Genomic DNA, 24,697 nt, shown 5'->3' on the forward strand with positions numbered 1-24,697 from the left:
AACTGTGCTGCAAATGGACCTTTGGTTTTCCTGATTGGCTTGCTGTTTAGGTGCATGATGGGAACTATGGGCAGATAGAATATTGCATACAGTACTGGCAGACCTCACACACGGTAAGACATGCCCCTAGCAACTGGCCAGAATCCGGAAGTGTGAGAAAATAAATGTAGACTGTTTCACAAGAAAAAAAAGCTGAAAAAAGGTACTTTTGAAGTGAAAAAAATTGCTAGGAGTAATGTATTCACCAGTTAAAATGTATTTATTTATTTTTTTTTCGAAAGTTTAGCTAGGCTTTAATCTACATTAACCCCTTCAGGACTGTTCCTGTTTTGGCTTTCAGAACGAAGCCGATTTTTATTTTTTTTTTAAATCTGACGTGTTACTTTATGTGGTAATAACTTGGGAATGCTTTTGCCTTTCCAAGTAATTCTGAGACTGTTTTCTCATGACATATTGTACTTTATGTTAGTGAAAAAATTTGGTTGATAAATTCAATATTTATTGGTAAAAAAAAACAAGATTTAGAGAAAATTTGCAAAAATTAGCATTTTTCAAAATTTAAATGTATCTGCTTGCAGGACAGATAGTTATAACACACAAAATAGTTACTAGTTTACATTTCCCATATGTCTACTTTATATTCATCGATTTTTGAACATTCTTTTCGTTTTCTAAGACGTTACAAGGCTTAGAACTTTAGCAGCAATTTCTCACATTTTCAAGAAAAAATACGAAAGGTTATTTTTTTCAGGGACCGGTTCAGTTGTGAAGTTATTTTGAGGGCCTTATATATTAGAAAGTCCCCATTAATCACCCCATTTTGAAAACTGCACCCCTAAAAGTATTCAAAACAAAATTCAGAAAGTGTTTTAACCCTTTAGGCGTTTCCCAGGAATTAAAGCGAAGTAGAGGTGAGATTTACAAATGTTCAATTTTTTATTTTATTTTATTTTTTTACAAAATTCATTTGTAATACTTTTTTTTTTTTTTTCTGTACCACAGAAGGTTTTACCCAAGAAATGCAACTCCATATTTATTGCCCAGATTCTGCAGTTTTTAGAAATATCCCACAAGTGGCCTTAGTGTGCTAATGGACTGAAACACAGGCCTCAGAAGCAAAGGAGCACCTGGCGGATATTGGGGCCTTCTTTTTTATTTTTTATTTTTTTTAAGAATATTTTCTAGGCACCATGTCAGGTTTGAAGAGAACTTGTGGTGCCAAAACAGTAAAGACACCCCCCCCCCCCCCAAAGTGGCCCCATTTTGGAAACTACACCCCTCGAGGAAATTATCTAGGGGTATAGTTAGCATTTTGAACCCAGTTTGTTTGTTTTTTTTTGCTAAATTTATTTGAATTAGTATGTGAAGATGAAAATCGACTTTTTTTTTCTGAAAAAAACGTAGAAATTTTTACAAGGAATGAAGGACAAAAAACAGCCCAACATATATGTAAAGCAATTTCTCCCTATTATAGGAAAAACCCATATGTGGTATTAAACTGCTGTTTGGACCCCCAGCAGGGCTCAGAAGAGAAGGAGCAACATTAGGATTTCTGCCGTGCCGTGTCGCGTTTGCAATGCACTGGAGGGACCAAAACAGTGGAAACCCCCCAAAAGTGACCCCATTTTGGAAACTACACCCCTCAAGGAATTTTTCTAGGGATAAAGTTAGCATTTTGATCCCACAGTTGTTTTGCTCAATTCATTGGAATTAGTCTGTAAAGGTGAAAAACACCTCAACATTAGTAAAACAATTTCTCTCGATTACGGGAATACGCCATGTGTGGTAATTGTTTTTTGGACCCACAGCGGGGCTTAGAAGGGAGGCAGTGCTAACTTGCTTTTGGGTGCCATGTCGAATTTGCAAAGCCCCTGAGAGGCCAAAACAGTGGAAACCCCCCCCCCCCATTTTGGAAACTACACCACTTAAGGGAACTATCTAGGGGTATAGTGAGCATTTAGACCCCACAGGTCTTTTGCAGAATTGATTAGAATTAGGCCGTGAAAATGAATATCAACATTATTTCCACTAAAATGTTGCATTTTTTCAATTTCATAAAGGAGGAAAAAGCACCCCAATATTTGTAAAGCAATTTCTCCCGAGTACAGCAATACCCCACGTGGTCAAAAATTTTCTTTTTCGTTTTTCCTTCCCCGTTTCCAAGAGCCATAAGTTTTTTTTATTTTTCCGTCAATAGAGTGGTGTGAGGGCTTATTATATGCGGGACTAGCTGTAGTTTTTATTAATACCATTTTTTGGTACATACAACTTTTTGAGCACTTTATTACATTTTTTGGTAGAGGCAAGGTGACCAGAAAACAGCGATTTTGCAGTTTTAAATTATTTATTTTTCATTGCGTTCACCATGCGAGTTAAATAATGGTATATTGTAATAGTTCAGACTTTTACAGACACAGTGATGCCAATTTTGTGTATTTTTTTACATTGCTTTAGAGAAAAAAAATGGGAAAGTTGTTTTTTTTTTTTTGTACTTTAAATATTTATTTCATTTTTTTTCTCTAATAACTATTTACTTTTTGCTTTTACACATTTTATTAGTCCCCCTAGGGGACTTGAACCAGCAATCCGTAGATAGCTGGTACAATACACTGCAATACTAATGTATTGCAGTATATTGTAATTTTTACAGGCTCCTGTAACAGCGCGATTGCTGTTCCTGTCCCATTAGTCCCGGGTGTCAGCTGTAATACACAGCTGACACCCGCAGCGTATGGCGCGGGCTCAGCGCGTGAGCTTGCTCCATACTTCACCCCCCACACCACGACATGCTATTAAGTCGTGGTGCGCAAAGGGGTTAATGCGCAGTGGATGGTGCAGAGTGAAAATTACAATTTTCCACTGAGATGCCATTTTAGTGCACTATATGTTATGCCCAGCTTGTGCCACTGAAGACTAATACCTCGTAAAATATTAATCGGGTTCTCCTTGGTATGGCGATGCCATATCTGTGGACGTAAACTGCTGTTTGGGCACGCTGTAGGGCTGAGAATGGAGGGAGCGCCATTTGGTTTTTAGAGCGCAGATTTTACTTGGTAGTAGTTCTGTTTGCCGTTTTACTGGTATTTCAGTTTATATCTTGGGGGCACATCTAATCTGTGAGGAATTTATCAGGGCATAATAAGAGGGTATAATAATGGGGTAAATAAATAATAATCTGCAGATATGTGGTCAGTGTCGCACTGATAAATGGTGCCAGATGTTATCCGCTTTTGGGACACTTTGCCCATTTTGCATTGTCCTATTCTGGGAGCCAGAACTTTTTTAATTTTTCTCCACCGGAGCTGTCTGAGGGCATATTTGTTGCAGGACAATCTGTTGTTTTCATTGGTACCATTTTGGGGTGCATGCGTTTTTTTTTTTATCACTACTTTTTTTATTCTATTTTTTTGTCAAGCAAGGTGGCCAAAAACCATAAATGTTTTTTTTTTTTTTTTTTTTAAACATCCTTTTATTTTTCTAGGACGATACAAGGCTTAGAACTTTAGCAGCAATTTCTCACATTTTCAAGATAATTTCCAAAACCTATCTTTATAGGTACCAGTTCAGTTCTGAAGTGGCTTTGAGGGCCTTATATATTAGAAAACCCCACAAGTCACCCAATTTTAAAAACTAGACACCTCAAAGTATCCAAAACAGCATTTAGAAAGTTTCTTAACCCTTTAGGTGTTTCACAGGAATTAAAGCAAAGTATCAATTTTTTTCTGTAACACAAAAGGTTTTACCAGAGAAACGCAACTCAATATATATTGCCCAGTTTTTAGAAATATCCCTCATGTGGCCCTAGTGTGCTAATGGACTGAAGCACCGGCCTCAGAAGCAAAGGCGCACCTAGAGGGTTTTGGGGCCTCCTTTTTATTAGAATATATTTTAGGCATTTTAACCCCCACAGGGTTTTTGCTGAATTTAGTGGAATTAGGCCTCATGCACACGACCGTAAAAACTCCTGTTATTACGGGTCGTAATTACGACCCGTAATAACGGGCTCATAGACTTCTATTGGCCACAGGTACCTTCCCGTTTTCTTACGGGAAGGTGCCCGTGCCGTTAAAAAAGATAGAACATGTCCTATTTCAGGCCGTAATAACGGCACGGACAGTCCATAGAAGTCTATGGAGCTCCCTTAATGACGGGTGGCTACATGTGTGCACCCGTCATTACGGCAGCGTTGCTAAGCGACGTCAGTAAATAGTCACTGTCCAGGGAGCTGAAAGAGTTAACTGATCGGCAGTAACTCTTTCAGCACCCTGGACAGTGACTACCGATCAGAATAAAGAGCAACCTGTAAAAAATAAAAATAAAAGACGTTCATACTTACCGAGAACTTCCTGCTTCCTCCAGTCCGGTCTCCCGGCCGTTGCCTTGGTGACGTGTCCCTCTCGACATCCGGCCCGACGTCCTGGCCGTCCCTGGATGACGTTTCAGCCCATGTGACCGCTGCAGCCAAACACAGGTCAATCACAGGCTGCAGCGGTCACATGGACTGCCGCGTCATCCAGGGATGTCAGGCTGGATGTGAAGAGAGGGATGCGTCACCAAGACAACGGCCGGGTAAGTATGAATTTCTTTAACTTTTATTACAGAAAGGGCTGTCCCTTCTCTCTATCCTGCACTGATAGAGAGAAGGGGCTGCCGATTAGTGCAGTGCTATTTTGCCGACAAAAACGTGCCCGTAAATACGGGTGACACCGGACCCATATTTACGGGCACGGGTCCGTAAATACTGGTGCAAAACGGGTCGAATACGTGTGACACCGGACCCGTGTTTACGCCAGTATTTACGGGTGGGAAAAAATACGGTTGTGTGCATGAGGCCTTAGTCTATAAAAATGAAAATCTCAATTTTTTTCCAATAAAACTTAGAAATTATAAATTTTTACAAGGAATAAAGAAAAGAGCGCCCCAAGATTTGTAAAGCAATTTCTCCTGATTACGGCATTACCCCATATGTGGTAATAAACGGCTGTTTGGACACACGGCAGGGCTCAGAAGGGAAGGAGCACTATTTGGCTTTTGGAGCTCAAGTTTACTCAATTGGTTTTCGGGTGTCATGTCGCATTTGCAAAGCCCCTGAGGGACCAAAACAGTGGACTCCCCCCAGAAGTGACCCCATTTGGGAAACTACAGCCCTAAAAAGAATTTGTCTAGGGGTATAGTGAGCATTTTGATCCCATAGGTTTTTTGCTGAATTTAGTGTCATTAGGCTGTCAAAACTTTTTTTTTTTTACCGGCGTTCACCATGTGCTATAAAGAGGCTCTGTCACCAGATTTTGCAACCCCTATCTGCTATTGCAGCAGATCGGCGCTGCAATGTAGATTACAGTAACGTTTTTATTTTTAAAAAATGAGCATTTTTGGCCAAGTTATGACCATTTTTGTATTTATGCAAATGAGGCTTGCAAAAGTACAACTGGGCGTGTATTATGTGCGTACATCGGGGCGTGTTTACTACTTTTACTAGCTGGGCGTTCTGATGAGAAGTATCATCCGCTTCTCTTCAGAACGCCCAGCTTCTGGCAGTGCAGATCTGTGACGTCACTCACTTCCTGCCCCAGGTCCTGCATCGTGTCGGCACCAGAGGCTACAGTTGATTCTGCAGCAGCATCAGCGTTTGCAGGTAAGTAGCTACATCGACTTACCTGCTGATGCTGCTGCAGAATCAACTGTAGCCTCTGGTGCCGATGTGTCCTCGCTCGTCCGACACGATGCAGGACCTGTGAGTGACGTCACAGCGTGATCTCTCGAACACGCTGTGTGTCTGCACTGCCAGAAGCTGGGCGTTCTGAAGAGAAGTGGATGATACTTCTCGTCAGAACGCCCAGCTAGTAAAAGTAGTAAAAACGCCCGATGTACGCACATAATACACGCCCACTTGGACTTTTACTTTTAAACACGGCCACTTGGACTTTAGCAAGCCTCATTTGCATAAATACAAAAATGGTCATTACTTGGCCAAAAATGCTCGTTTTTTTAAAATAAAAACGTTACTCTTATCTACATTGCAGCGCCGATCTGCTGCAATAGCAGATAGGGGTTGCAAAATCTGTTGACAGAGCCTCTTTAAATGACACATATTTAATTTATTCTGTGGGTCTATGCGATTACGGCGATACCATATGTATATAGGTTTTTTTTTTTATGTTTTACAGTGTTTGCACAATAAAATCACTGTTTTAAAAAAAAATATTTCGTTTTTGTGTCGCCATATTCTAAGAGACACAACTTTTTGAGGGCTTGTTTTTTGTGGAACAAACTGTAGTTTTTATTGGTACAATTTTTGGGTTCATGCGACTTTTTGATCCCTATTTATGCAATTTTTTGGGAGCTGAAGTGACTAAAAATAGTTTTTTTGTTTTTTTTTATGGCGGTCCCCGTGTGGGATAAATTACATTATATTTTTATAGCTCAGGCCGTTACGGACGCGGCGATACCAATTTTATGCATAGTTTGTTTTATTTTTTTCTAATAAAGGACTTTATAAGGGAAAAAGGTTTTTTTTTTTTTTTTGTATTTTATTTTATTTTAGTCCCACTAAGGACTTGAAGATCCAATTGTTGGATCGTTGTTATAATACCCTGCAATACATGTCAGTTACACACTGACAGGAGGCATATTAGGTCCTGCCTCTGGACCTAATCACCTTCCATAGATGGCAGACCGGAAGCCTTTGATAGGCTTCCGGTTGCCATAGCAATCACCCCCGCAAAAACAATCGCCCCCCACAATCGCGTAGCGGCATGCCGATGTTGCTATAACAAATTAAATGCGGCAGTCGCTATTGACTGCCGCTATTATGGGGTTAATCGGTTCGTATCACCGCTGTGATCCGACCCTATGTTTTCCCCCACTACTAAGGCTGCTAGTAGCAGCCCTTACTGGGAGATGCCGGGCTGCGGGGAACGCCTGTGTGCTCTGTTAGGCTGGGTTCACACGTGGCGGAATTTCACTTAAATTCCGCTGCGGACACTCCGCAGCGTTAATCCGCAGCGGAGCCGTTTGTCCATTGACTTACACTTTAATTTAGCAGTGTTCGTTTAGACGAGGCGTAAAATTCCGCTGCGGAGCATAGGCTGCGGAGCGGAATTTGGTGTCCGCAGCATGCTCTGTCTGTTGCGGAGCAGTGGCGGACTCATGGCGGAATTTCTCCATTGACTTCAATGGAGATTCTAATTTCCGCAATGAAGTCCGCAGCTGTCATGCACATGTTGTGTGCTGCGGATCCGTCTTGCTTTTTTAACTTGACATTTCTTCATTCTGGCTGGACCTATGTATTTCTAGGTCTACAGCCAGACTGAGGAAGTCAATGGGGCTCCCGTAATGACGGGAGCGTTGCTAGGAGACGTCAGTAAATAGTCACTGTCCAGGGTGCTGAAAGAGTTAAGCGATCGGCAGTAACTGTTTCTGCACCCGGGACAGTGACTACCGATCCCAATATACATGTATCTGTAAAAAAAAATGAAGTTCATACTTACCGAGAACTCCCTGCTTCTGTCTCCAGTCCGGCCTCCCAGGATGACGTTTCAGTCTAAGTGACGGCTGCAGCCAATCACAGGCTAATAACAGGCTGCAGCGGTCACATGGACTGCCGCGTCATCCAGGGAGATCGGGCTGGATGCCGAAGGAGGGACGCGTCACCAAGACAACGGGCGGTAAGTATGAATTTCTTTGACTTTCACAAGGGAAAGTGCTGTCCCTTCTCTCTATCCTGCACTGATAGGGAGAAGGGAAGTACTTTTACCGCAGTCCGCAGCAGCTAGTCCGCATCAATTTACTGCACATTTTGTGCAGATCCGCAGCAGAATCTGCAACGCAGATTCTGTGCGGCATTGATGCGGACAGTTGCGGAGGAAATCCGCCATGTGTGGTCATGCCCTTAGGAGCACACGCAGATTAACGGCTGCAGGCACAGTGACCACATTGACCCGTTAATCTACGTGGGGTGGTCGGGATAGGGGTTCAACGTGTTCATTTTTTTTCCTATAATAAAAGACTTCTAGGAAAAAAATAATTTTTTGTTTATGCAAGGGGGGGTATGTTCACACGGGCTATTTTCGGCCGTTTTTCCGGCTATAAACAACCAAAGTACGGCCAAAAAATCGGAAGCAGAACGCCTCCAAACATCTGCCCATTGATTTCAATGGGAAAAACGGCGTTCCGTTTGCGTCAGGCCTTTGTTTTTTACGTGGCTGTTTTGAAGAACGGGCGCGTAAAAAATAAAATCGCGCTGAAAAAGTGCATGTCACTTCTTGAGCTGTTTTTGGAGCCGTTTTTCATTGACTCTATAGAAAAACCACTCCAAAAACAGCTGTAGAAAATGCGAGTTTGATAAAAAAAAAATGGCTGAAAATGAGGAGCTGGTTTCCCATGAAAACAGCTCCGTATTTTCAGACGTTTTTTAGTAAGTGTGTGAACATAGCCTAACTTGACTCTTATTTTTACACTGTTCTAAAACATTTTTATTCACTTTTTTTACTTTTACTACTAGGGGACTACAAGACTTGCAGCTCTGATCGCTGCTGGAATACATTACACTACCTACGTAGTGTAATGTATTTTAACTGTCCTTGTGACGTTAGAACGTCTGGTCCTCATAGGCTTCTGTACATGGCAGCCCGAAAGCCGTTGCCTGGCTTCCGATTGCATGGCAACCATCGCCAGCCCCAGTGGTTTCATGTGGGGTTGGACTATCTGCTCTAAACGCCTTAAATGCGGCGATCGCAATCGACCTCCGCATTTAAGGGGTTAACTGCCAAAATCAGCGGCGATAGGCTGCTGATCGGCAACAGGGAATGCAGGGCAGACACCCTGCACAGTTAACCGCTGTGGTGTAGCGCCGCGCGGCGGTTAACTGTCAAAGTACAGACTTAACTGCACGTCAAGGTGTGCAAAGTTAGCATTAATGGCAAGGTGCGGGAAGGGGTTCAATATCTCGTGGATACCTTTTTGTATTTTTTAGAAGCTTCTATATGCATCTTTTCAGTATTATCCTGGGTTCACACTGAGTTTTTTGCAGGCAGAAAATCTGCCTCAAAATTCAGTTTAGAATTTTGAGGCAGATTTTGCTTTGATGCACCCCAATTTTCGTGGCGTTTTTCGTCTGCGGGCAAAAACCACTGCGAAATATGCTTTCTCTGCCTCCCATTGATGTCAATGGGAGGTCAGACGTAAATGCCTGAAGATAAGGCATGTCCCTTTTTCCCGCGAGCCGTTTTTTCCGCTCGCGGGATAAAAAAAGACTCCGCCTCCCATTAAAATCAATGGGAGGCATTTTCGGCCATTTTTTTACGCGGTTTCCACGTCAAACGTGTCAAAAAACTCAGTGTGAACTGACCATTAGATGTTTGTATTTGCAGCTGGAAAAACAACCACAGATGATGAACTGGAAGAGATGCTGGAGAGTGGGAACCCCTCAATCTTCACATCAGATGTAAGTATTATGACTGTGAAACACAATCCGTATAACAAGGAAGGGTACAAGTTTGTCTTCTACTACCGCTTCTCTGTTTAGATTATTTTGGATTCCCAGATCACGAGGCAGGCTTTGAATGAGATTGAAGCAAGACACAAGGACATCATTAAGTTGGAATCGAGCATACGGGAGTTACATGACATGTTTATGGACATTGCAACGTTGGTGGAGACTCAGGTGACTCTATTATATTTTAGCTTATGATATTCCTCTATGCATTCAGAGCAATGAAGAAGAGGAGTTGCCCATGGCAACTATTCAGGTTGCTGTTTTTTAATTTATGCCCCTAAAAAATAAGAGCTAGAAACTTACTGGTTGCTCGGAGCAGCTCCATTTTTTCCCCCATGCGTTCGCTTTGACAAATCTTCCCCACGATGATATGTATATTTATGAGGCACATGCTTTTTATGTAGTTAGAAATATACAGATTGAATGTAAATGTACAGTGTGTCATCTTTGTCATTCAATGCTCTTTATACTTGGGGGAGGGGGGTATAGTGTAAAGACTTGATTATAGATGATATTGCTAAGATGTTGGACACATTTTACAATTCAGTGGAAGACTTTTCCAGGATAAATATAAAATGTATTTTTAATTAGTGTCATATTTGCCTGTTTTCACACACGTGCTTATTGTTCCTATGCTAGATTATGGAATTAGTCACTCTCTTCCCCCTTTAGCACGTTGTTGTTTTTTTTTTACTTCACTTTTGAAGACAAAAACCTCTTGTACATACAAAAGAGTGATATAGAATTTGTTAGCGCTATATAATAATAGAAAGCATTACCAGAAAAATAGCTGGCTTTCCATAACCAATCTTAACAAGTTGTTTAATGCTCTATTATTTGCTGCTGGTTTTATCTCCTGAAGGACCGAAATCGAGGTAAAAGATTCACGTTGTCATCTGTCGGCATTTGCATTTTCATTCCAGCACGTCCAAGTTACATAAAGTGTTTCTACTTATATTTGGTTGATACGGTCACTGCCATTTCTATGCATGTATCAATTCTATTCAAGCTCTTTACATACCGGTCATCCATAACATGAAGTTCTGAAGGTTCAAAGCCCAATTCAGACACGTTGTTGTTTTATTTTTTTTGCCCGCTGCTTTTGAGTTATGTCATGTATGTTGTGGTGGTAGTGCTGGACCTTTCTACCATTTTGACACTGAGATTAATCCCCATCACTCTTGAGTTCCTTTTCTCCATAACAGAATTTGTCCAGGATTCATTCATATTTACAAAAACGACCGATCAGGAGAGATTGCACATACAATGGTTTGATGTACAGAAATATAAAATGGCTGTGGACGGAGCCTTTTATTTATAGGTTCATGCTTTCACTTAACACACATTAACCAATCAGATGATGCCAAGTACATATAGGTATACACCCAACAATACTTCCATATAAGGTAATGACTTTCTTCCTAATATATATGAATCCTGGTACTCATCAGGAATCAGATGGAATCAGATGATTTAAGAGACTATTAAAAACATATCTAATACATATCTCAAACAATATAATGCAGTCATTTTGATAATATTTATACATTATAAATCTAACAGTTATTAGATTTATAGAATTACTCTGACAACACCATCACAAGGTGTAGGGAACATCGCCTTAATACCACATTTTATTGCAACTGTTAGGAGCTATTACGGAAAATGCAGCAATAACCAGAATATGACCACAACTTGCCAATATATCCTTTTTTTGTGCTTGCTTTAGATAATGTTTATTTGTATGTGAATTATTTTTTTATTTATTTTTTAACGCTGAGCTAATGGACAATGATGACAGGCGTATACATGAGTGAGAATGGGGTTGGTTCTGTTGCTCATTGCAATCAGACCTCTACTGGGAGTTTCGAATGAACGTTATAAAATTATAGCAAGCCTATGGGAAAAATAATCGTCATGTTAGTAATGCCTTGTAGTCAAATTTGCACAAGTTTGAATAGAACAAAAGCTGTATTAAGATTTAGTCCGGAGGCCCGTTTACGGTTAGTCAATTTGGTCTAAGGCTGCTTTTACAGGTGTCATTTTGATGTAGTTTTGTAAGGCACCAACGGGTGGATTCCAAGAAAGGTGAAATAGAATCTTTCTGCTTTTCCTCCATTTACAATCCACTCCTTGCATTGACTTAAAGAACTACATAAACTGTATCAAAATGGCACGTGTGCAATCGCCCTAAGGCAGGACTCGCACACAACGTTTTGCTACATTTTTAATGTCGTTTTAATTGGTGTTTTGCTGCGTTTTTTTTAGTAAGGGCAGATGGTTTGTAGAATTTGAGGCAATTTTGTGGTCCGTGGCGGTTTTTCTAAACGCAGCATTTTCTGGGTATGATGCTTTTTCAGGCATTTTCACCACAGGCTTCTCTATAGGACTTCAAGAACACCAGAAAAAAAAAAAGCACGTAGAGAATTACATCAAATTAAAAACTCCTTAACCCCTTAGTGACCAGCCTATTTTAAACCTTAACCCCTTAAGGACGCAGCCTAGTTTGGGCCTTAAGGCTCAGAGCCCATTTTTTTTAAATCTGACATTTTTCACTTTATGTGGTAATAACTTTGGAGTGCTTTGACCTATCCAAGCGATTCTGAGATTGTTTTCTTGGGACACATTGGGCTTTATGTTATGTTTGGTCAATACATTGAGTGTTTTTGTGAAAAATATCAAAAAATGTAAAAAATTTGCATATTAATTTAAATGTATCTGCTTGTAAGGCAGACGGTTATACCACACAAATAGTCACCAATTAACATTTCCCATATGTCTACTTTAGATTGGCATCATTTTTTGAACATTATTTTATTTTTGTAGGACGTTATAAGGCTTTGAACACAATTTTCTTGAAAATATGAGAAATTTTCAAAAGCCTTTTTTTTTTTTTTTTTTTCTTCACCTACCAGTTCAGTTCTGAAGTGGCTTTGAGGGACCTATGTATTATAAACCACCATAAAACACCCCATTTTTAAAAATCTGAACATTTTTCTTTTCTGTAACACAGAAGGTTTTACCAGAGAAACACAACTAAATATGTATTGGCCGGATTCTGCAGTTTTTAGAAATGTCCCACATGTGGCTCTAGTGTGCTCGTGGACTGAAACAAGCCCCAGAAGCAAAGAAGCACCTAGTGCATTTTGGGGCCTGTTTTTTATTAGAATATATTTTAGGCACCATGCTAGGTTTGAAGAGGTCTTGTGGTGCCAAAATAGTAGAAATACCCCAAAACTGACCCCGTTTTGGAAACTAAACACCTCAAGGAATTTATTTATGGGTGTTTTGACCATTTAGACCCCACAGTTTTTTCACAGAACTTATTTGAATTGGGCTGTGAATTAAAAAAAATTTTATTTTTTCCAATAATATCTAGTTTTGGCTCAAAATTTCTTAGTTTCACAAGAAATAAAATACACCATTTTGTTGCCCAATTTGTCCTGAGTGCGGCAAAACCCATTTGTGGTGATAAACTGCTGTTTGGGCCCATGGGAGGGCTCAGAAGGAAAGGAGCGCTATGTGTTCTTCGGAGTCCAGATTTTGCTGGATTGGTTTTCGGGTGTCATGTCACATTTGCAGAGCCCCAGAGGTATCAAAGCAATGGAAACCCCCAAGAAGCGACCCTATTTTAAAATCTACATCCCTTATGGCATTAATCTAGAGGTGTAGTGAGCATTTTGACCCCACAGGTATTGTCTAAAAGGTAATGCGCAGCAGATGGTGCAGTGGAGCAGAGATTTGCCATTTTCTATATATGTATGCCATTTCATTGTCCAATATATTGTGCCCAGCATGCGCCACCGGAGATATACACCCTATAAACTGTAATGTGGGTTCTCCTGGGTACGGCAATACCCTACATCTGGCTGTCATCAGCTTCCTGGGCACACAGCAGGGCTCAGAAGGGAAAGATGAGGGGGATAAGCTGTGCGGAGTGCATCAGGGTAAGTAAAACGGGTAGATTAAAAATCAAGGCATGTATGATCAATTTTAAAACACTTTCATACAGAGCCCTGGTTTTTCGGGATACATGTCACATTGATATATTGTGTCCTTATCTCCTTTTTATAGCAGACTTTGCACCTCTTTTTGACTTTTTTCCCTTTTTGGGGAACTTCTCCTGGAAAGTGTTGCCCTGGTACGATGCGTGTGGCCCCGCTTCCAGAAGTACTGGGTGCCCCCCCTTCTTGGTCTTTAAAGATTAGGTTCTTGATAATCACCTCTTGAAATTCCAGGAAAGTTCCCGTCTGGCCTGCACATCGACGTAGCACGTACGCATTGTACAATGCCATCTGTATGATGTGCACGGCCAGCTTCTTATACCACACCCTCGATTTCCGCATGGCGCTGTAGGGCTTCAGGACTTGATCTGACAAGTCCACCCCTCCCATGTACCTATTGTAGTCCAGGAAGCAGTCTGGTTTGGGAGTCTCTGTACTGGTACCTCGTACAGGTACATGGGTACTGGTGTGGCATCTCTCGTCTTGTATTTGACGCACAATATGTTGCTGCTAGATTGTGCCCTGCTCTCACCCCTTCTGAGTGTTTGCCCAAGCAGTGTCTTAGGGAGGCCTCTCAGATTTCTTCTATCCGTGCCGTATGCCGCAGTACTACCGGAAGCGAGGCACTTGGAGTGGGACGCTGGTATAAAAATTATCCAGGTAGCGGTGGTAACCCTGGTCCAGCAGTGGGTGCACCAAATCCCACACAATTTTTGCATAACTCCCAGTAAGGGTGGGCATTCTGGGGGCTGAATACTGCTGTCCTTCCCTTCATATATCCTAAATTTGTAGGTATACCCTGATGAACTCTCGCACAGCTTATACATCTTCACGCCATACCTTGCCCTCTTACTCGGCAGGTACTGGCAGAATTGAAGCCTCCCTTTAAAATGTACCAAGGACCATGTAGTTTTGATCAGTACCATTTTTAGGTACATGCGACTTTTTGATCTTTTTTTTTATTTCATTTTTTGGGAAGTAAAGTGACAAATATTGTGATTCTGGTAAGGTTTATTATTTTTTTACGGCGTTCACCGTGCGGAATAAATAACGAAATACTTTGGTATTTCGGGCCGTTACGGACGCGCCGATACCAATTATGTATAGTTTATTATTAATAAAAAAAATAAAAATAATGGAGTGATGAGGGGAAAAAGTGGGATTTTTACTTTTATTACTTTGAAAACTTTTTTTTTTGTATTTTTTACACAACACTTTTTTTGTAACTTTTTTTTTTTTTTTTTTTTACTTACTTTGTTCCACTAGGGAACTTGAGGGCAGAAGGCTCTGATAGCTATTCTTATAAACTGCACTACATGCGTAGTGCAGTGTATTAGCGCTGTCAGTTACTCGCTGACAGCAAGCATAGTGGGTCCTGACTTAGTCAGAACCCACTAGGCTCCGTAGATGGCATAGCCATTATTAGGCGTCTGGTTGCCATAGCAACCATCGCCGCCCGCCATCATGTAGCGGGCCGACGATGGTAGTTTAACCCCTAAGAAGCCGTGATCGCTATTGAACGCGGCTTCCAAGGGGTTAATCAGCGGGACACCGCGATCGGTCCCCGCTGAAGGTGCTGTATGAGACCGCAGCTGAGCACGAACGATGTACTTAACACGACGCAATAGTACGTCGCTGAGTGCGAAGGGGTTAATGACCAAGCTATTTCTTTGTTTTTCCAGCTTCGCATTTAAAGAGCTATAGCTTTTTTTTTTTTTTGCTTCGAAACAGCTGTATAAGGACTTGTTTTTTTGCGGGACAAGTTTCTATTTTTTTTAATAGCACCATTTTGAGGTACGTATAATTAACTTTATTAAAAAATTTTGTGGGGAAATAGCAAAAAAAAAAAAAAACAGCAATTTCGCCACACTTTTTTTGCGTCCTTATTTTACGCTGCTTACAATGTGATTTGGGTTATGATTGCGACAATACCAAATTTATATAGATTTTATATGTTTTAATACTTTTACACACAAAGATGTCAAAATTATTACCGTATGTTTCGCGATCACACTGTTCCTGGTCGTTTAGTTAAATGCCACGGTCAATAGCGACCGCGGCATTTTAAGTGTTTTTCCCATTAAGGACATTTATGACATATCCACAGGATATGTCATAAATGTCAGATAGATGCGGGACCCGCATCAATCTTACCCGGCTCCGCTGTCTTCCGGCCACTTCACTACCTGGTTACATGGTCGAGTTACGCAGTTTCCGTAACTCCCATACAACTGAATGGTAGTTACGGAAACAGCGTAGCATACTACGCTGCTTATGTAACTGCTATTCACTACTATGGGAGTTACGGAAACCGCGTAGCTCCGAGTTACGCTGTTTCCGTAACTCATCCATGTATTGCAGTGTATTGTACCAGCGATCTAATGATCGCTGGTTAAAGTCCCCTAGGGGAACTAATAAAATGTCTAAAAAATAAAAATAAAAAAATTAGATCAATTTTCAGGAGTGTAAAAAAAATGTAACATTTAAAAAAAAAAAAAACCTTTTCCCATTTTTCCCCAAGCACACTGTAAAAATAAAAAATTTGGTATCGCTGCGTCCGTAAGTGTCTGAAACTATTACAATATAGCATTATTTGACTCTCACAGTGAACAGCGTAAAAAAATTAATTAAAAACCCCAGAATCGTTATCTTTTGGTCACTATAGCGCTAAAAAGAAGGAAATAAAAAGTGATAAAAAAAAATTGTATGTATCAAACTAATAAAAACTACAGCGCGTCTGGCAAAAAATCAGCCCTCACACCGCTCAAACGATGGAAAAATAGAAGTTATGGCTCTCAGAATGCGGTGAAACTGAACAAATTATTTTTTTTCACCAATAGTATTTTCTTTGTAAAATTTCTATTGCTGAGAGCAGGGAGTTTTAACTGCTCCCGGTGAAAATTTATTCTTATGCAGCACCGTGAAAAGGAGTATGCATCAGGATAAAGCCCGTTAGTGGCCGCTGTGAAAAGGCGTATTGGCTGTCGCTAACTGGTTAAACGCATGTTACATTTTAACCGGTTAAGGACTAGGCTGTTTTACAGCTAAATGACCAGAGCAAATTTCACAATTTTGCTATGCGCTTGTTTAGATGACTATAACTCTGCAGGTGAATAAAGTTAATCTTTGAATTTTACACTCTTTTTAAAGGACAGATAGGACTTTGTTTTAGTGGCATTTGTCAGTATATATCATTTTTATTTTTTTCTCTAAAGTGGGCAAAATTGGAAAAAAATGCAAGAATTTAGCAATTGTGTCAGTTTATGCTAGCATTTTTCACACACAGTATGGACCACGGACAAAATTAATCTCTTTTCACATTCTTCCACTTCTCCCGTGCATGGGGATACCAAATATGTGTGCTTTATTCACTGTACGGGCATGTGCCAGGGCTTGGCATAAAAGGAGGGTTTTTGGTCCAGGAATTCTGCACTTGATTTTATAGCAGCATATGGTTTTCTGGGGGGCCTAATGCTGCTGAAAGATTAGAATCACCCCATAAATGACTTAATTCACACAAGTAGACCCGACAAGGTTTCCTTCAAGGGGTTTATCATATTTTTAGACAGTCCAGTTTTCTTCTGAAAGTTTCTTGAATAAGATGGATCAAAATAAAATTAGCAATTTTTTAACAAATGCGTCAGTTTATACCAGCATTTTTCACACACAGTATAGACCACGGACAAAATTAATCTCCGTTCACATTCTGCCACTTCTCCCGTGCATGGGGATACCAAATATGTGGGCCTTATTATCACATAGAGATGTAGGAGGGCGGACGGTAGAAGAAGCTTATTTCACAAATCTCCTTTTTTTCAAAGCTGGTTTTAGAAAACTCAACAGAGTTTCTATAACACTTCCAAAATATCTGCTCTTGAAGCAGAAATCCCATAATATTCATCTAGGGGTATAATGGGAATTTATTTTTCTGGGTTTTCTAAAATAAGAAATTGCAGGTTTATGCAAATGGAGCTCTCCAGCAGATGAACTTTAGAGAATATGCAAACATGACATCCACCCCCCACTCATTCCCTCCCTCACACTTGGAGTAAAATCAGGGGAAAAATAAAGTAATGTAGGGCAAATATATTTTCAACTAATTAACTAAAATCTAATAATGCAGAACAGTGTGGTATTTTTTAAAACATGGCTCAATGCACAGGCCTGGTTGTGAGGGACATGATGGACAGAAATATCGGGAATCTTTGCGGTGCCCGTCTTTTCTGCAGACGCGGCACTTTTTCTGGGGGTTGCTTCTGGTTGGTGTTGGGGGAATCCGACTGATGAAGTGTCTTTCAGTCAGTCGCGTGACATCCTCAGACTGGGGGCATTCTCGGGTGTCCTGAACATCAAAAATGAGGCCTTCAATAATTTTCTCCTGGAAATCCAGGTATGTGTCTCTGCCTCTGTTTTTTTTTTTTTGTAGAGCACGAATGAGTTGTGGATGGCCACCTGTAACAAATAAATGGGCACTTTTTTGTACCAGGTTTATGTTTTTCGCTTCACTAAATAAGGCTGTAAAACCTGGTCACTTAAATCCACCCCCCCCCCCCCCTGGGTACTTGTTATATTCGGACACGCTCACTGGTTTGTGCTTGTCCGATGTTGCCCCTCTTTCCCTCACTGCCACTGTTCCTGCGGTATGAATCGTGCTTAGCACATACACATCTTTGCGATCCCTGAACTTGACCGCCAGCAATTCCTCAGATGCATAAGCACAGGAGTCCCCCTTTACCATGCGCTTCCCCACTAATTGCTGTGGAAAACCAATTCTGTTTTTGCGCATGGTACCACATGCCCCAGTCCTTGCAGCATGCAAATGCCTAAACAGGGGCACACTAGAATAAAAATTGTCGCAGTACAGGTGGAACCCCTTGTGAAGCAGAGGCTGCATTATCTCCCACACAATTTTGCTGCTGGTGGAAAGATCAGGGGGGCATCCAGGAACATTTCTTGAGCGGTCCCGCCCTTCATAAATCCTGAAGGCGGTGGTATATCCTGACCCGCTTTCACACAATTTGTAGAGCTTAACGCCATATCTTGCCCTTTTGGAAGGTAGATATTGGCGAAAGCTAAGTCTGCCATGAAAGTTGAGGAGGGATTCGTCCACACTTACATTCTGCTCAGGGGTGTAGAGTTGCAGAAATAAATTATTCAGGGAATTTATTAGCGGTCTTATTTTGAACAACCGGTCCCGGTTTGCATCGGTACTTGGGGGTGCCTGTGCGTTGTCGTTGAAGTGGAGGAACCTCATTATTGTCTCACAACGAGACCTGGGCATTACTGCAGAATATACTGGGGTGGCTTGGACGGGTCTTGTTGACCAGTAAGACCTAATGGAGGGCTTTTTGACAATACCCATATTTAGGGTGAGCCCCAAATTTTTTTTAAATTCCTGCAAATTGGTGGGCATCCAATCTCTTGCATGGGTGGATGAAGGTTTCTGCCTTATATATTGAGTGGCATATAAATTTGTTTCGTGGACAATCTGATTTAGGATGTCGTCCGTTATAAATAAATGGAAGTAATCCATTTGGACAAAATTTGTATTGTCCACGGTTATGCCAGGAGTGACAGGAAATCCGTGGATTCTAGGCCCAAAAGATGGGGCAGGTGCCCATACAAGAGCCTGGACTGGAGGGACCAGGCTGTCCCGTGCTACAGCGCTACTAGGCCCTGCGCTTTCATGTTCTGCAGTTTCAACTGCATCAGGGACAACGTCCCCTGAAGATGAACCTGAAGTGACGCCGTCATCGTCACTGCCCAAAACAGGTTCCATCTCTGACGCCATCTCTGATGCGGTCTCCGACTCAGACTACAGCATGGCGTATGCCTCCTCGGCGCTGAACAACTTCCTCGCCATAACGTCACTAACACTAACTAAACAAATATTTTTATTTTTTTTTTATAAAACACACAAACTAACTGGTATATATATCTACACTACCGCTAACAAAAAAATAAACCGCTATTGCTATATATATTATATATATGTGGATATATATATAATTATATACTCCCTACCTGCCTATTCTAATAGAATGAAAGAAAGGTAGATAGAAAAAAAGATAGATGGATAGATAGTATAGATAGATAGATAGATAGAAAGAAATCGATCTATACAGAGAATGTTTTACAGTGTAACACTTTTTTTTTTTTTCACAGTATTCTTCTGGCAGCAATTCTCTCGAGTCTCTTCTTCTCCTCAAACTGAAACAATGTTTGAGGAGAAGAAAAGAGGCAGGAGATTTACTGCCAGAAAAGTCAAAATAAAACAAATGTGGTCGCTGTGATAGGTTTTCACAGCGACCACATGTTCAGGGACCATCAGATTGGTCCCTGATACTCTGCCCAGTGCCCAGAGCTGTTGGTAACAGCGTGGGCACAGGGCTGTTTGCACGTGATCGCGTGCACACTGTTTTATACGCAGAAATGCATGTGATAGCTGTGATTGGTTGTCCCTGACATTCTGCCCAGTGCCCATGGCTGTTAGCAACAGCCAGGGCATAGAGCTGTGTGCACGCGATCGCGCGTGCACAGTCTCTGAAGTTCCGCCGTAATTAGTCTATATCGCGGACTTCAGAGACCCTGACCGCTGGCCGTATAAATACAGCCAGCGGTCGGGAACCTGTTAATAACGCTAGCGTTTTTAGATTTGGTTTTTCATAGAGTTAAAATTCACAGAAAATTATTTGTGATAAGGAGGCCTTATGCTGACTTAGTAAAAAAAATAGTCATATCATTGCCCTGTTTGATGTCCACATTTCTTTAACCACTTCAGGACACAGCCTGTTTTGGCCTTCAGGACACAGCCGATTTTTTTCAAATCTGACGTGTTACTTTTTGTAGTAATAACTCTGGAATGCTTTTACCTATCCAAGCGTTTGAGATTGTTTTCTCGTGACGTGCTGTACTTTGTTAGTAAATTTGGTATTTATTTCTGAAACACAAATTTAGAGCATTTTAAATTTGCATTTTGCTAAATTTAAGCTCTTCACACGCTGCGCCGCAACTACGTCCTGCAGAGGGCTTGCTTCCCGCATCAGGACGTACAGTTGCGGAGTAGTTCCCGGCGCACACTGCCTAAACGAACAGTGTCCGGGAACCGGGAGGTCAGCTGTCGCCGACAGCTGAAACTCCAGCCTTGCCGGTCAGCGGACCATCGCCGCTGATTTCGGCAATTAACCCCATAAATGCGGCGACAGATTGCCTTCGCCGCATTTAAGGGGTTTGAAGCACATCAGCAGCCCCCACGAAGTGATTGTTGGGGCTGCCGATGCTTGTCGTGGCAATCGGAGGCCAGACAATGACCTCCGGGTTGCCGTGTACGGAAGCCTCAGAGGAGCAGCCTCCGCCGGTCCTCCGAGGCTTCCTGTCAGTGTGACTGTCAGGTCACAATGACAGTTAGAACACATTACACTACCTGTGTAGTGTAATGTACTCTAGCAGCGATCAAAGCTGCAAGTCTAAATGTCCCCTAAAAAATAAAAAAGTTACGGCTCTCCGAATATGGTGACACAGAAAATAAATTATTTTATAAAAAAAAAGTGATTTTGTTGTGCAAACGCTGCAAAACATAAAAAAACCTATATACATATGGTATCGCCGTAATCGTACCGACCCGCAAAATAAAGTAAAACTGTCATTTATAGCACACGGTGAACGCTGCAAAAAAATAAACTAAAAAACATTGTCAGAATTGATGGTTTTTGGTCACCCGGCTTGCAAAAAAATTGAATAAAAAGTGATAAAAAAAAATTGCATGTACCCCAAAATGGTACCAATGAAAACTACAGATTGTCCCGCAACAAAGAAGCCCTCACACAGCTCCAGTGGAGAAAAAATAAAAAAGTTCTGACTCTCAGAATATGGCGATGCAAAATGTGCAGAGTGTTCCAAAATCTGATAAGATCGGGCGCCATTTATCAGTGCGACACCGGCCACATCTATGAATTATTTATTTACTGCATTATTATACCCTCTTATGTACTCCGTTCATATTACATATGCCCCCATATTATAAACTGAAATACCAGCAAAACCCCAAACAGAACTACTACCAAGCAAAATGGCGCTCCCTCCCTTCTGAGTCCTGCAGCGTGCCCAAACAGCAGTTTGCGCCCACATATATGGCATTGCCATACCCGAGAGAACCCGCTTAACGTTTTATGAGGTATTTGTCTTCAGTGGCACAAACTGGGCACGACATTATGCACTAAAATGGCATACCGGTGGAAAATTGCAATATTTACACCCTTTGCGCACTAAGACTTAATAGCACGTCATGGTGCGGGGGTTGATGTATGGAGCGGGCTCACGTGCTGAGCCCGCTCCATACGCTGCAGGTGTCAGCTGTGTATTACAGCTGACACCCAGGACTAACGGACAGTTACTGCGATCGTGCGGTTACAGAAGCCTGTAAAAATAACAATATACTGCAATACATTAGTATTGCTGAATATTGTACCATCGATCCAATGATCGCTGGTTCAAGTCCCCTAAGGGAACTAATAAAATGTGTAGAAGAATTAAACTTCTTAGTAGTGAGAGGGCAAAATAAGGGCACTTATAATCTGGTGACAGAGCCTCTTTAGAGTTAATAAAAGTAATGTAAAAAAATAAACAAAACTGGTATCGCTACGTCCGTAAAAGGCTGAACTATTACAATATACCATTATTTAACTCGCGCGGCGAACACCGTAAAAAACGTAAATAATTTAAACCGCCAAAATCGCTGTTTTTTGTCACCTTCGCTCTCAAAAAAAAAAAATACAACTTTTGGATCTTTTTTTATGTACCATAAAATGGTACCAATAAAAACTACGGCTCGTCCCGCAAAAAATAAGGCCTCCAACCACTCAATCAACCGAAAAATAAAAAAGTTACGGCTCTCGGAATGTGGTGAAACAAAACCATTTAGATTTTTCTTTGTAAAAGTAGTATAATATAAAAAAAACTATAGAAATTTGGTATCACCGTAATTGTATTGAGCCGCAGAATAAAGTTAACTTTTTGTTCCGCACGGTGAAAGCTGTAAAAACGAAAACCCCAAAAAGTATAATCAGATTTTTTTCCTATGTCAGCCCGCTAATATTTTTTTTTCCGTTTCCCAGTACATTTTATGGCACTTTAAATCGTGTCAATAGAAACTACAACTCTTTCCGCAAGAAATAAGCCCTCAGACCGCTCTATTGACGGAAAAAGAAAAAAGTTATGGCTCTTGGAAGGCGGGGCGTGAAAAACGAAAATAAGAAAGCAAAAAATGGATCAGTCATGAAAGGGTTAATTCATTTCTAATGAAAAACCTGTATGACCCCCCCCCCCCCCATGTGGGGTATTTCCGTACTCAGGAGAAATTGCTTTATTTTTTTTTTCTCCTTTCTCCCTTGTGAAAATGAGAGAATTCAAAATTTTCGCGGCCTAATTCTAATAAAGTCTGCAAAAGACCCGTAGGGTCTAAATGCTCACTATACCCCTAGAAAAATTCCTTGAGGGGAAAGCCTTTAGGCGTTTCACAGGAGTTAAAGAGGCTCTGTCACCAGATTTTGCAACCCCTATCTGCTATTGCAGCAGATAGGCGCTGCAATGTAGATTACAGTAAAGTTTTTATTTTTAAAAAACGAGCATTTTTGGCCAAGTTATGACCATTTTTGTAGTTATGCAAATGAGGCTTGCAAAAATCCAAGTGGGTGTGTTTAAAAGTAAAAGTCCAAGTGGGCGTGTATTATGTGCGTACATCGGGGCGTTTTTAATACTTTTACTAGCTGGGCGCTCTGATGAGAAGTAACATCCTCTTCTCTTCAGAACGCCCAGCTTCTGACAGTGCAGACCTGTGACGTCACTCACAGGTCCTGCATCGTGACGGCCACATCGGCACCAGAGGCTACAGTTGATTCTGCAGCAGCCTCGGCGTTAGCAGGTAAGTCGATCTTACCTGCAAACGCTGATGCTGCTGCAGAATCAACTGTAGCCTCTGGTGCCGATGTGGCCGTCACGATGCAGGACCTGTGAGTGACGTCACAGATCTGCACTGTCAGAAGCTGGGCGTTCTGAAGAGAAGAGGATGTTACTTCTCTTCAGAGCGCCCAGCTAGTAAAAGTATTAAAAACGCCCCGATGTACGCACATAATACACGCCCACTTGGACTTTTACTTTTAAACACACCCACTTGCATTTTTGCAAGCCTCATTTGCATAATTACAAAAATGGTCATAACTTGGCCAAAAATGCTCGTTTTTTAAAAATAAAAACTTTACTGTAATCTACATTGCAGCGCCTATCTGCTGCTATAGCAGATAGGGGTTGCAAAATCTGGTGACAGAGCCTCTTTAAAGTAGAGGTGAAATGTACAAATTATTTTCTTTTTGCCAAAATTCATTTCTAATAAAAAAAATTTGTAACACAGAAGGTTTTACCAGAGAAATGCAACTCCATATTTTATTGCCCAGATTCTGCAGTTTTTAGAAATATCCCACATGTGGCCCTAGTGCGCTAATGGACTGAGGCACCGGCCTCGAAAGCAAAGCAGCACCTAGTGGATTTTGGGCCTCCTTTTTTTGAGAGTATATTTTAGGCACCTTGTCAGGTTTGAAGAGGTCTTGTGGTGCCAAAACAGTGGAAACACCCCAAAAGTTACCCCATTTTGGAAACTACACCTCTCAATAAATTTATCTAAGGTATAGTTAGCACTTTGACCACACAGGTTTTTCGTTAAATATATTGGAATTCGTCTGTAAAAATGAAAATCTATTTTTTTTTTCTGAAAAAAACATGGGAAATTTTTACAAGGTATAAAGGCAGATAAGAACCACAACATTTGTAATGCATTTTCTCCTGATTACGGAAATACCCTATATGTGGTAATAAACTGCTGATTAGACCCATGGCAGCGCTCAGAAGGGAAGGAGCACCATTTGGATTTTGCTGGAATGGTTTTCGGTGCCATGTCATGTTTGCAACGCCCTGGAAGGAACAAAACAGTGGAAATCCCCCAAAAGTTACCCGATTTTGGAAACTACACCATTCAAGGAATTTTTCACACTACTAATAAGTTTAATTCTTCTGCACATTTTATTAGTCCCCTTAGGGGTCTTGATCCAGTGATCATTGGATCGCTGGTACAATATACTGCAATACTAATGTATTGCAGTATATTGTCATTTTTACATGCTTCTGTACCCGCATGATCGCAGTTCCT

General features: G+C 41.1%; 1 protein-coding gene across 2 annotated transcripts in view; it reads left to right on the plus strand.

Annotated features, from left to right (window-relative positions):
• STX2 (syntaxin 2) overlaps nucleotides 1-24,697 on the plus strand; it is a 113,199-nt gene that overhangs the window by 81,308 nt on the left and 7,194 nt on the right. The window contains exons 7-9 of one of the 2 annotated variants that reach the window (XM_075854464.1): nucleotides 9,372-9,445; nucleotides 9,527-9,664; nucleotides 10,359-10,371. In XM_075854464.1, the coding sequence (XP_075710579.1) occupies nucleotides 9,372-9,445; nucleotides 9,527-9,664; nucleotides 10,359-10,371 (225 nt within the window). The remainder of the gene's footprint in view (nucleotides 1-9,371; nucleotides 9,446-9,526; nucleotides 9,665-10,358; nucleotides 10,372-24,697) is intronic. The other variant, XM_075854455.1, reaches the window with a different exon arrangement.

Source organism: Rhinoderma darwinii, chromosome 1 (genome assembly GCF_050947455.1).
Source record: "Rhinoderma darwinii isolate aRhiDar2 chromosome 1, aRhiDar2.hap1, whole genome shotgun sequence".
Classification (NCBI taxonomy): domain Eukaryota; kingdom Metazoa; phylum Chordata; class Amphibia; order Anura; family Rhinodermatidae; genus Rhinoderma; species Rhinoderma darwinii.